This window comes from Ixodes scapularis, unplaced genomic scaffold (genome assembly GCF_016920785.2).
Source record: "Ixodes scapularis isolate PalLabHiFi unplaced genomic scaffold, ASM1692078v2 PGA_scaffold7__128_contigs__length_106722199, whole genome shotgun sequence".
NCBI classification, from domain to species: domain Eukaryota; kingdom Metazoa; phylum Arthropoda; class Arachnida; order Ixodida; family Ixodidae; genus Ixodes; species Ixodes scapularis.
The window spans coordinates 97,674,672-97,688,075 of NW_024609882.1; the positions used below are offsets into that span (position 1 = coordinate 97,674,672).

At 47.1% G+C, this 13,404-nt stretch overlaps 1 protein-coding gene across 3 annotated transcripts in view; it reads left to right on the forward strand.

Moving 5' to 3' along the window:
• The window catches only part of LOC115323621 (C2 domain-containing protein 5), a 157,776-nt gene that overhangs the window by 7,254 nt on the left and 137,118 nt on the right, over positions 1-13,404 (forward strand). For all 3 annotated transcript variants that reach the window (XM_040212497.2, XM_040212499.1, XM_040212498.1), the window contains 4 exons: positions 2,013-2,099; positions 9,619-9,659; positions 11,226-11,356; positions 12,722-12,817. In XM_040212497.2, coding sequence (XP_040068431.1) covers positions 2,013-2,099; positions 9,619-9,659; positions 11,226-11,356; positions 12,722-12,817 — 355 coding nt within the window. The remainder of the gene's footprint in view (positions 1-2,012; positions 2,100-9,618; positions 9,660-11,225; positions 11,357-12,721; positions 12,818-13,404) is intronic.

Consider the following 13,404-nt stretch of genomic DNA (forward strand, 5'->3'; position numbering starts at 1 on the left):
CTTTGTGTTAATCTCGCGAGCATTCCAACTTACATGTCCACACATGGTCCCATTTCACTATTGGTTACGGGAAAATATATAAATTAGGGAAAATATTCTGTCGCGCCATACACCTTTCTGGTGCTCGATGCTTGAAATGCCGAGTCAGTGGGCTGCGGATGCACACTGAGAATCGGCAAGAGTACTGCACATGCTCGCACCTTTCACGGCCGGTGGACAGAGATGTTGATGGCAGTTTGCAGATATAGACCATCATTGCGACGGTCTATAGCAGCCCCCAGAGTATTGCCGACTTAGTATGTAGGATTCCGATGATGTTTTTTTTTTTTTTTGTCAACCTAGCGTCAGGAAATAAGCTATGCTCAAAGTATTGCCACTCCCTTCCTCGATTTCTTGTGGACGCCGCCATTTCGGTGTTTAGTGCAGACCGGGAGCAATTGGCGATCGTTACAATTAAAAAATGGCACTTCCCGATTTTTACTACTGTGTCAGAAAGCTGGGGCGACGTCAATTTGTTATGTCCCGGACTCTTTGAACCTTTTTTTTTTTTTTTTTTGAGTTGAAAAAAGCATTGCCTGCAATTTTGGATATACAACTTGGGATAATTGGCAAGGAGAATTTTGAGTGGCAGATGGCTTGAGTTGGGTTACTCTAGCGTGGCTTGCTCGGTGGCTCCGAGGCGAGAGCGCCTTCCTACGGATCCCCAGGTGGCAGGTTCGAATCCCGACCGAGGTGCCCGCAATATGACGGAGGCTTATTGCGGAGAAGGCGCCGTGTAACCGAGCTTTCGGTTGCACATCAAAAGGTCCCCAGGTGGTCGAAATTAATCCTCAGTCCTCCGCTGGGGCGTGCCAGATGCCCGTCGTAGGTTTGGCACGTAAAACCCTCAAATTTGACTTTTTGACTTTTTTTCGGTGGCTGTAGGTGAACCCGGCTACACCCCTACGAGGCTAGTGCTGTGCACCAATGATGCGTGCTGCAGCCTGCCATCTTTGTCGACTCGGCTGGAGAACGCATTCCGAGCGTGCACCATTGTCTGCGAAATTTCGGACTCCGCACGTGCCTTCACGGCCCATCTCTCGGCATAATAAAATGAGAATGGGTTAAATTTGGAAAGTACTAAAATAACTGGCTGCACGTGAGCACACGTGTCTTATTGTGTGCACCGCCGCGTCGAGTAGCAGCTTGCGCCACTACAACCAAAAAAAGCGCAAAAATTACACGAAGGACGAGCGAGAAAAATGTACATGACAAGCGCTTGCTTGTCGTGTACTTGTTGTGTACGCCACCTAGCCGGCAGTGGACGAAAAGGGCACTTGGGTCCATGTGTGTTTTTTCATCACCGTCTCTCGAAAGTTAGTAGATTCTAAATTTGTTAAAATTGAAGCAATATTTTTAGAACCAGATTGTTCAAGTTTTCGGTCTGCAAAAATACATGGAGGTATGTAGCACCTGCGGAGAGATATGAGCACCATTTGGGAAATCAATTTTAAATTCTTTATCCGATATAATTAATTTTAAAAACTTTTTATATTTCTCGGCATTGGCAATACATTCGGGTGGATCTCCAGGTTTCTGCAACACATAGTTTCTCTTAACTGCACAGAAACCACAGCTCAATTTTTTAGGCTGGCGCCCCGCATATCTGTTCGGGCCACATATTGTCACGAATGGCAATTGATGGGGCGACGAATTACTGACGGAAGCTAATTGTCTAATGGGGCAAACTTGTGCCCAAAACAAAACACCAGAAAGCTAGCATCAGAGGGGTCGATGGCACTGTAACAGCAAGATCGAGCGCTGGGGTGAGACTGGCCCCGGCTTGCCATGTGAAATTCCTTGTGTACGCGCTTGCGCTTCTGGAACAATCAAAGCTAGCTTACTTCATATTTTCACCCGGTTTGCTTTCGCATTTAGGCAGGCTAAATCTCGGGATATTATGGAACTAATGTTTCGCCGCGGTGGGCAAATTTGCGCGTGTGTGGTGCGAACAACGTGTTTGAATGTTACAGGTTAAACTGGGCAATACGTGCTTCAAGACCGAGATATGCAAGAAATCGCTGAATCCGCAGTGGAACTCGGACTGGTTCCGTTTCGAGGTGAGTTTGAGTTTCTGCAAAATTGGCGGGTCTGGTGTGCTTTGTGAGAAGGAAGCACCATCCAACGGGCTCCTCGTTGTGATGTAGGATCACTCGACCATCTCTGAGCTTTGTTGGGAGCCTGTAGCTCGAAGATCTTCGTTCATAATTCACCTTTCATTGGCTATTTGGAGCGAGTGTTTAGGCATGGCTGTACCTGAGACAGGGAAGTATAAAGGAAGACGTCTGGAAAGGACAGTTTGTGTTGTCTTCGTTTTTCTTCCCTGTCTCAGACTGTCAAGTATTCACCAACTTGCCTGTGCACTTTCTCTCCTTTTAGAGTTTCTTTTGGCACAATCTTTTCTTCGTACTGCACGTCACAGTTAAACGCTCCTAGCTTCAGAGGCTTAGTGGCAGTAACTTTTTGTGCTCGTCACTAACCTGTACGAGCCAAGTGCTTCCGAGCCTGTATCTTGGACTTGCGCCAACGTCGCGGAGACTGGATTCACGAAAATAACTTCGGAGCACTTGCCGAACATCTTTGCTCCAGCCGCATATGGAAGGTCTTCATCTCGAAAGTGCGCACTTTTGAGCTCTAAGCTTTCCATACTCAGCTTCATAAGTTCGTTGCTCTTTGTGCTGGTGCTAGATGTGGAAACTGACATTTGGGTCAGTCGCGCAAGACCGGCTTCATGACTCCCAACAGCACCCAACCATGGCTTCCTGGGTGCGAAAGCGGTCAAAGCCGAACCAAGCGTTTATGAATGGAACTTCGGGTACAAATGCTAGAATAAGACAGTTGACAAAGAAAACAGTTTCTGCATTAAATTGCAGAACCAAAGCAAAGTGGAAGGAATACCTTGCCCCGTTGCACAGTCTCTACGTGACAGTTGAGCTATTGTGGGGCTTTCGTCACCCTCAGTAAATGTTGCGACATGTCTGCAGGGACGCATGCTGTTATGTCGGGGGGAGACGTCGTACCTTACTGACTGCAGCCACGTCGTCTACGAACGAAGTTTTTCCTTTGCAACAGGTCGTGTGATCGGCCGGTCACTGTGATCTCCAGAAGGGTTCCATTGACTGCGGGCATACCTTGGCAAGCCTCACTCATGAGGGCCCTCACTTACCCTCACTCACCCCATCTTCACGGCTGAAGTGAGGGTGATTGAGTTTCTGAACCAGGAAAATTCATGAGTGTGAGGGTGAGTGAGGGTGCTGTGAGGACCGTGAGAGCTTGAGGGCCGTGAGGGCGGTGAGTGCGTGAGGGGTGTGAGGGCTGTGAGTACGTGAGGGGCGTGAGGGTGGTGAGGGATGTGAGGGCCATGAGTGCGGGAGGGGCGTGAGGGCGGTGAGTGCGTAAGTGGCATGAGGGCCGTGAGGGTGGTGAGTGCGTGAGGGCCATGAGTGCGTGAGGGGCATGAGGGCGGTGAGTGCATGAGGCACCCTTCAAACGGAGCAACTTTCTCAGCAATTTTGATGTTGCTGGCAAGTTGTTCCCTAGCTTTCCCTGGATCGACACGAGTTGCTGAGATCGGGTCCGGCTCGAAACAAGCGAGCAACCCGGAGCAATACAAACACATTTGAAGCGGCTGCATCCAATCAGGGACACGAGATTTTCACGTGATACCTCGTGCCGGTGATGATGACAACAAAAGACTTGGTTCTCGTTTGAAATTGATAGTTTTTGGAAATAAACTGGTTCAGAAAGATGCATTAGTGTCTTCAACAAGATTTAAATGCATAAACACACGTTTATAGCTTGTTATTGTGTGTCTAAATAGTCCAAGAGAAATAAAATTTTATGATGATGATGGCAATAGCAATTGGTTTCTGCGTGTGAACGCGGGCGGCCCATGTTGCTCGTGTTGCGACGTCAAGTTTCTGCGCAAAATTGCCCCATCTGGCGGGCCTGAGTGGCTTGAGGGCCGTGAGGGCAGTGAGTGCGTGAGGGCCATGAGTGAGTGAGGGGACGTAAGGGCGGTGAGTGACGTGAGGGGCGGTGAGTGGCGTGAGGGCTATGAGTGAGTGAGGGGCGTGAGAGCGGTGAGTGGCGTGAGGGCTATGAGTAAGTGAGGGGCGTGAGAGCGGTGAGTGGCGTGAGGGCCATGAGTGAGTGAGGACCATGAGGTTCACTGAGGGTGAGTGAAGGGCTGAAGGGGAGTGTGACTGTGAGGACGATGGTGAGTGAGGGGCTGAAGGTGAGTGTAGCTGTGAGGGTGAGGGGCTTAGGCAAGTGTGGCTGTGAGGGTGAGGGTGAGTGATGGCAACCTAAAATGCCGACCTCTGACTGCTGGCGATAGGGCGGCAGTAACTTGATGGGACGAGGGAGTGACTGCGCCAAGTGCTTTAGCGCTTTCTGTTGTCACTCCCTCACCATCCTCGTTAAATTATTGCCACTTTATCCTAGGCAGCTAGCTCGTTTGTCCGTTCTAAAGAAACCTAGTGAGGTGCTGTTCTCGAATTTCTCTATTGTTTCCTCAAAGCTCGAGGGCATGACGGGGCAGCGAGAAATAGCCGTAATAAATGGAGTGCACTTAGCGAACAAAGCTAGTGAGGGATGTGTCTCCGGCAACAGGTAGCGTTACGAAGCACTCACGAGCGCTGAAACACCGGGAAATGCGCGTTGCTCGCTTCTTCAGCCTTTAGTGAGAGAATGGGGCCAACTCGTGCGTGCGGGACGATGGGGGTCTGCGTGGTCTGGCTGGTCCTGTGCTCACTCGAGGCAGCATTTCCAGCTGCGCAACTTCTATAGACATTGACTGTCTTTTTTTATTCAGATCGATTGATTTAATAGATGCATTTAGAGTCCTTATTTCGATGCCGTTTTCAGGCACGCGATGCTATCTAGGAGTGGGTAAGAAGACGACGTTCATTCATTGAATTTTAGTTTCGATTATTGCAGTGAGTCGAACAGGTGGGGATTATTTGCAGGTGCCTATCGGTACATTCCGTTTTGCGCGCCGAGGGAATTTATTGCCTCCGTGAGCTTCCGCGGACATGCTGGGGGCTCGTTCCAAACACATTAGTTTTAATCCGCAGGGTGTCAACCTTGCGGATCAATCTCGGTATAGTGCTACTGAGTAGCGCAAAACGCTTCAGTCGGGGCTTCGGGGAGCAATGCAGTCGTCGCGGGGGCGAGCCTTTTTCAACGCAGAACAGGAAGTTTCGCACGGAGGTTTTTCAAACTTTCGGGATTTGTCTCTAGAAGAGTTAGATAGAAAATGTAAATTTTGAATTTTTTTCCTCCTCGCACCGCATGAAGCACGACGAATTAAAATAAAAACTTCCGCATTGGTTGGGCGAAATTGTACATTACATTTTTCTTTCTTGCGCTCTATAATAAATATCTCATTTGACATTTACATTTTTGAGAATTTTTTTAGCTACATTTTGGTATGCTTTGTTACAGCTCGTAGCGAATTTTGTGGCTAAACAATTTTTGACTAAAACCACCTCATAAGAGGCTTTTTTTTTGCTGTTAGGAAAGGAAACCTGCGCCTTCTCACTTGAGGATTCCTTTTCGACGCTGCAATATTATTGGCTGTGATGATAAAATGCTCGGGACTTGCCCCGTGTTTGTTCCCTTCTCTACTCCCTTAAAGGGATGCTATCACATTCAGAAAGAAGTAAAATGCGATCAACGCGATCTGTAAATGACAATCTCACATTTGTGTTTTGTAAGGATGACTACATTTTTTATTTTATTTTCAGTACCACGGGGAAAAGTGGCAATTTTGGGGGTATGGACAAAACATATTTTGTTTTATGAACTAGTCGACATATGCTTCATTACGATAAATCGAGATGGATCCAATGAGCTGCTCTTCGGAAGAAAAGGTTTATACTAATGTCTGAAAATAATTCGTCAAAATTAAATGCTAAACTTGAAAGTTTTGCGAAAATTAGAACAAAAATCTTAACATTTGTGGCTGTATTAAATCCCACTATGATTTCTAAAAGTCCAAAATAAGCAAACTATGCCCGTTACAGACCGTTACCACTTTTGTAAGTTAGTGATCTCTAGTTAATATTTTCTTTTATAATGCGAAAGCATTAACTGTCCAACGGAGCGAAGCCGGCGTTGTCTGTAGCAGCGAAAAATGGCACCTAAATTTCTATTGGCTGAGTGAAACGGCACCTAAATTCCTATCAGCTGAGCGAAAAGGTACCTAAATTCCCATTCATAATAAAACACAAAGATTAGCACTGCAACGTAGATGCTTCGTCGAGGAAGCCGGCGGGTGCACTCGGGGTCAAAGCGGACACGCTTCAGCGATGCAATGTTTCGTCATGGAGGCGTTTGGGAAGTTGGCGGAGTTTGCCGCGCCTGCGCAGGAGGGGAGCGTGATGTCAGCGCCATTTGGAAAAGAAAGACGTGGTGCGCTGCTTGTAGGAATGCTTTTACATTCCTACACGTAAACAGTCTTGGGTGTCTCTGCCAAATTTGTTTTGGTCTTTTGGCAAGGGTGCTTTCATGGTGTCACGCTGTTCAGACACACTTTTGCATGCGGAAGTGTGTGTCCTCGAGAACACTTTTCTTTTTCCACAAAACCTTGGTTTGTCGTAGCACTGCTCTAGCTTCTCCTCTACTGCTGCCTTCGTGACTTGCGGCACGCACAAAATGTCTACCCCGGCTCGGGACACCCTAGAAAACTAGAATGGCATCCTCCAACGAGCACCTTCTGTTGTTCTGCACCTCGGGGATAAAACGTCGGTGTAAGAACTCCCATCAAATTATCCAACATCATGCACAGTCTTCCCTGCTGCTGTCGGCCAAAGTGCAAGCAGCAAAAGCAGTTAAGCGTTTCAAGCCAAAGTGGATAAGACAATCTGGGAGTAGTTTGGACAATGGCAGTGACTCTATCTTGATAATTGTAATATCCTCACTTGTCGCCCACCCGCCTGCCACCTGAAATTCATAAGGGGAGTGGGCCGTGTCTCGGTGGGTAAGCTCGAAAAGTTTAGAAAAAGCTAAAAAACGCAAACTTTTCTATTTGTATCTAGCACGGCTGCACAAGAGATACCTTAAACTCAAAACTAGAATTAGTCGTGAAAATGCGTTTTCTATGTTATTCTAACCTAAGACCGTAGAATTAGTTTTGTTGTTTTATGCAAGAGGCACTCACGAAAGAATGTTTTACTTTTGTGAAGCTCGTTGCTTGTATACGTGTGATAAACACCGCCGATCGGCATAGAGCGCGAACGCTTGTTCTGTTAAAGCATGTTTTTAAAACTGGTATGTTCCCTTCGTCAGTATGCAAAAAAGGAAGAGTCAAGAAAATAAAATTTTAACCAGGCGCAACGAGTGAGCGGGCGAAAGAAGCGACAAAGAGCAATGCTGGGGAAGCGTTAAAGCCAGTGATTGCATTGGCAAGTCGGGCGCCTTGTGAATCGCAAGGAGCAGGCTCTTAGGCAACTTCCTTGTTTGGTGCATACATGCGTGCGTCTGTGCGCGGCGTGCTTTTGACGCTTGTTGAGGCGGCGTTGCTACAATGCCTGGACAGCACCACAAACACTTAGCTCGAAATGGGATGCTTTACAAACGTCTGTGTGCGACATTGCAGCAAATCTTTATTTACCAGTTGGCTTTTTATCAAACATTGCACGATCTTACGAACCGGGGTTGCGACATTCAAAGGGAATGATTGGCTATTCGCGGTGACCTTATTTCGGTGGAGACGGACTTTGACCTTGTACCTTTGACCTTACACTCCGCTGTTACATTCCGGGATACAGGCCGCGCGCTGAACTCGCAATCCCTGAATGGGTTACTTCTTGTGTTATCTTTTCAAATTCTTTTGTCCGAACAAACCTTTTTGTAAGCAAGACAAAGTTTTGTATTGTTATCTTCATCATTTTCCTTTCACTTGAATGTACTCCGACTTCAGGGTCGTGAAAATCGGGGAGAAAATGCGTAAACATTTCCCTCTTCGTTTTGCTTTGTCACTGACGTCCTCCAACCGTAAGGTCCGCAGTCGCGTCATTCAGGTAGGTGGAATGTTCGAGGACCGCGGAGTCTGCATTGGGGTATTTGTAGGGCTAAGTGATGACTCGGTATTTTTTTTGGAAACCCCTATTTGCTTACAAAGTGGGGTGGATGATGACTTGGGATATTACGGTATTTTTCTGTCATAAAAATATAGTGGATAAAAGTACTATTACTGTTGTTGATACCTTTTATTTAAGACATAACGGTACAGAGATGTGTCAGGGGACATGGCAAAAGGCATAAATGCCTGACGGGGCCATGCCACCCTTTTGGCAGCAACGGTAGCAAAGCAAACAAATGAGGAATGATTCAACTTCACTCCAAACTAAAAATCTTTACAAAACAAAACAAATACATCACAAAACATGACGTGAAAGGACAGGTGTCAGTTATCACCCTAAGCATTTTGCTTAAAACGCATCCGGTTTTATTCCCCTGTGAGTAAATGTTCTTTTACAATATTTTGTATATTGATAGAGTGATCGTATGCACTCCAATTAAGCTAAAATATATGGGTGTTCGTTTAAATAGTCTGGTATAAGAAGACTCAACCTCTGGTCTCTATAATTCGTTCGCAAATGCGATTTTATTAATAAATGACGCCTTAAATTATACGGGCTATCTTTTGCGTGGTACTTAGCACTGAGAAGCAATTTTACAGTGAACATTTCTCATCTCTTCAACCAATGAGGGTCGAGAAAGGGCGCTTAGTTTTACGCGTGGGGCCTAGAGTAGGGCTACCCTCACCTGAATCAGGGACGGATTTATGGGTCAGGCCTTGGGGCGGGGCGGTAGGCCTTTGGCTGGTTGAGGGGGAGAGTGCCGAGATAGGACGTTATGGTCAAAACGTTGCCCAGATCTGTTTCGTTGACCGACAAACAAAACAAAGTTGACCTTGGGGAGCTGAGGAGGGGACGGGCGGGCCCCTTCCCCCCTTCCATCCACCCCTGACCTAAATTGCATGTAACGAAAGGTATTGCTAAACATTTTTTTTCCTGGAAAAGTTAACAAAAACAGTGTTTCCCAATAAGCCCTTTAAAAATGTTTTCTTTTTTAAATTTTAGTGTCGCTAAACAATTGCCAAATGCCTCCCAAAATTTTTTTTTTGTTCACAAAATGAAGTTTTGCGGAAAAAAAACAATTGCTAAATTTTTGCATTACGAGGCTTATCTTGCGTTAGGAGTAATTCTAAAACTAGCCTTTGTTTCGGGATGTCGACCCCGACATAGAAGCATGCCTTGAAGATGATTGCACGAGTCTTGCAATGCAAATATTGCGCTAATATTTTTTTTATTTTTTTAGGGGAAATTTGTTTAGTTGTGCGTGACACTTGAAAAGAGTTTTTTTTTGGGGGGGAGTTTTATGTCCCTTTAATGTATGATTTAAATTTTGAGACACCGTGAAGGTGTTCCTCGTTTTGCCGGATAGGCATTGGGGATAAAAGGCTCGTTGCATCTCGAGTGACCGTCGGAGTTTATTTGACGCCCGTCAGCTTCTTCAAAGTGGTCTCTGTCTTTGTTGCTTTTCCAAATGAGTGGTGGTATTTTTCAGGTGGATGACGAAGAACTGCAGGATGAGCCTCTGCAAATAAGGTGGGACTCCTCAAGCCTTGTCGGGAGAAGTTTAGTGCCGCTCGTTCGCCGATGGACCGTCCTTTTTGGACCCCTCGTGCTCCGTTTTCCTGTCATTTGCGGTTGGCAAGAGGGGAAAACGAGCCTCGAGTTGTCGGTTGTTCTCCTATTGTAGATTGGGGCCCTTGCCTCTCCATTGTCCGCTGGAGAATCCTGATAAAAATAGGCGCAGATGATGGTAATGCCTGTATGGTGGAACTACCCAAATATCATGGTCATAGCTCAATTACTCTTTCATTTACAAATATGCTTTGAACCTAGTGGAGAGCCTGCAGTTTACTTGGGCAACACACCGAAATGTATGCTACACAGTGTGACATTTTGGCATTATGAATTTCTCGTATACTTTAGTTTGCATCATTCGTTGCCTCGTTTGGAGGGACGTGAATGGCACGTAGGGGAAGGACCACATTATGAATTGAAGAAGAAATAACTTTGAAAAATGTCACAAAGTCAACTGTAACTGAATTGTAGCTGAAAGACTAATGAAACAAACTGAACAAAAGTAGCCCAAATGGTTGCCGAGGTACCAGCTCTATGAGCAACACAGAATCCAAAGAATACGCTCCAAGAAACAGTCTTTAAAGTAATACTAGTTTACTCCCTGAGCTGGTGTAAGGTATTACTTACAGCACTGAAATATCGTCTGCAGCAAAAAGTATTTGTGGATCACAAAGGAAGGGACATTAGATGTAAATAATTAAACTTCTAAAAAAAGCACTTCTTTTTACATTTTCTGCACGTTGACCTGGTCTTGAGTAAATGACCGCATGCTGCAAAGCGTGCTTAAAGTAGGAAATCGGTAGTGGACCCTCTCCTGTCACCTTGATTCACTTGGAGGCTGTTTTCTTTTTGAAGTGATTAAGGCTAGATGCATGTAACGACGATTTGTTCTCGTCGACATTATGGCTCTCGTTTGGATGTTTTCCAATGGCCTTCGTAGATTCCTCAGGAACACCCAATTTTGTAGAGCACCTCGTCATGGTGCTCTTTTTGAAGGAAGATGCTAAGGGCTGTGTGATCTCGGAGGGAACTTGTCGCTTGGATCATGGGGGAAGAAAGCGAGAATTTCCATGCGGAGGACGAACCTTTTTTTCTAGGTTTTCGTTCTCATTGAGCAGTCTTGCAGGCTTCGGCATGCCCGTGCACATTTTTAAGTGTGGCCCTTGCGTCTTTAGTAAGAAAGCTGTATTGACGTGAGACCCAAAACATGAAAAACAGTCAGTTGTCACAAAGAAGCGCTGAAACTAATCAAAAAGCAACCTTTTTCTCGAACGGTGCGATCGAAGGTTGGATGACTTTTGCTATGGTTGACTGCAATTTTCATGTTCCGGTTTTACACCAAAACACGTTTCTTCAAATAGATAAGTCGATAGTCGTTGCTCCATCTCCCATCTTCTTTTCTTTCGTTTTTTTTGGTGCCATTCACTCTCCGTATCCACGTCTGGCCAACTCGGCCGGCTTTTCCCTGCGCCGTCTCCGCGTCCCCCGCGTGTTGTAGCGTGCGACCGTAGACTCCCCTCGCAGGATCATGGACTACGACACGTACAGTGCCAACGATGCCATCGGGAAGGTGTACATCGACCTGAACCCCTTGCTGGTCAAGGAGGTGGGCTCGACCCTGTCCGGCTGGCTGCCCATCTACGACACCATGCACGGCAAGTAGACGCCCACGTCGATTCCAAACGCGGCTTCTCTGATTGCAGTCAGGCCAGTGTTTTTGCCCGATGGGCAACTCCAGCTCGTGCAGCTACGCTATGTTGCCTGCAACGCATCTCCCACTAGTCTGTTTACCGCATCCAAAAACGTGTCACGCCGTCGCCGGCTGCGATCCTGGCAGTGTCACAGCAGTGGATGTGGCAAGCCCTGTTCTGGTTTGACGGTCCACAGGAGCTTCGGCAGGCTTTGCCCCTGCTTTTTGCCGCAACTTCTACGACCAAGCACTCAGCTTTTCTGACGTCATTTCTTGTCACTTTGGAACCTCTTTCCACGCATGGCCAAAATAGGACGCTAAACATGCTAGTTGGAGACGCGTCGTGGGCAGCTAAGCGATCAAAAAGCCGTTCTTGCGGAATCAAAGTTTGTTTCGATTTCGTGCCTCATTACCATAATACGTTCCATTCGAGAACATGTAGTTCTGCCCCCTCGCTACTCGTATCATCCAACAATTTCACAGCCGATGCGGCTGAATTGTGTGATTGACGACGACTTTTTTTTTGGAGGCATCGGACACATGCGTGTTGACATTCTTGACAAGTTTGGTTCTGTTTCGTGCCAGTGATTAATTGCCGATAATGCGCCACCTCACGGGAGAAAAACCTACACGCATCTCATCACAATCGCGCAAAGTGTTCTAGTGGGCCCATTTTAAATTTTAGTGGGGCTTTTAAACTATTGATTACGTGCGATTGATGGCCTAAGGGCACGTCAGGATTCTCATTCTTTCTCCTCCTCGCTTCGTCCCGTTGAGCTGGTGAACCGAAGCGAGGAGGTGAAGGGCGAGGCCGCTTCCCCTCATTCTCAAAGTTTCCAGGAGGACAATGACCTCATAGCCCTCACTTGATCACACCCTTCTATTCCAAAAGTATGGCCATCCATTTGAGATATCGATGTGTGATTGATGTTTTGGAGCTCCTAGTGTCCCGTTTCTGCATAAGGCGCTTCTGCATAAAATAAGGCACTTCTGCAGCCTTATTTTGCGAAATCCCAATTTCGGTTCTGTGTCCCTTTAAATAATACGCCAAGTGAATCTTTTTATTGCAGGGAAAGTTCATTTGCTAAAAAAAAAAAGAAAATGTTGTATGAGAATTTTGTGTTTTTTTAATGGCCCATCAGAGCCACAAAAGGTTTAATATTGTCTATTCAAATAAAATCTATGCAGAAATGCAAATGAAGGTAGAAACGGGAATACATTTTGGTCGACTCGTCAAGGTGAAATAAGCTCGGCCCAGATGAAGTAAGAGGACTGTTCCGGTCGCCTGTGGCTTAGCCAACTTTTGCTCGCACTGGTCACCATGTTTCAGGCATCCGGGGAGAGGTGAACCTCGTGGTGCGGATCGACCTCTTCAGCGACTCCAACCGTTACCGGGAATCTTCGTGCGGCGTGCGCTTCTTTTACAGTGAGTGCCTCTTCTTCGCATTTGTACTCCACGAATCGCGCGCAGCGTAAGCTGCGTTATGTCGCTGCTATTCAAAAATGGGGGACGTCGAGGAGGAAAACCGTACCTACACGAAGGAATGCGCCACAAACAAGCAAAGCGACGTGGAAGTCTCCGAGTGGAACCTGGGCAGCATTGCTTACGAGTTGAGAGCGATGGGACGTCCGCCGCCAGTCCGCCCGACCCGGCAGGCACCTCCAGTCCACCGGGCAGAGCTTAGCAAGGCGTTTAGTTTTCGCGGGCCGAGCGACTGCGGTGCACTTCCTGTTCGCCGCACAAAGGCTTCTCGCTCGACAACCCTCCCCCTTCGCCGGGTCCCCATGATCGCCGCCGTTGAACAAACGCGTTGGCGGCCGGCTTCGTTGAACCCTCCTCGCGTGCCTCGACCCCGTCTTCCTCGTCCCCAAGTCAACCACGGAGTCCCGCCTCGACTGCGCCCCACCAACTCTCCGGGCATTTCGGTTTTGCCTCACTCCGCGCTCCGGGCCATCCAAGCAAACTCCCTCCGCCCCGAGTGTACATGGGGAAGCTCGACCTCGCCGAGGAAC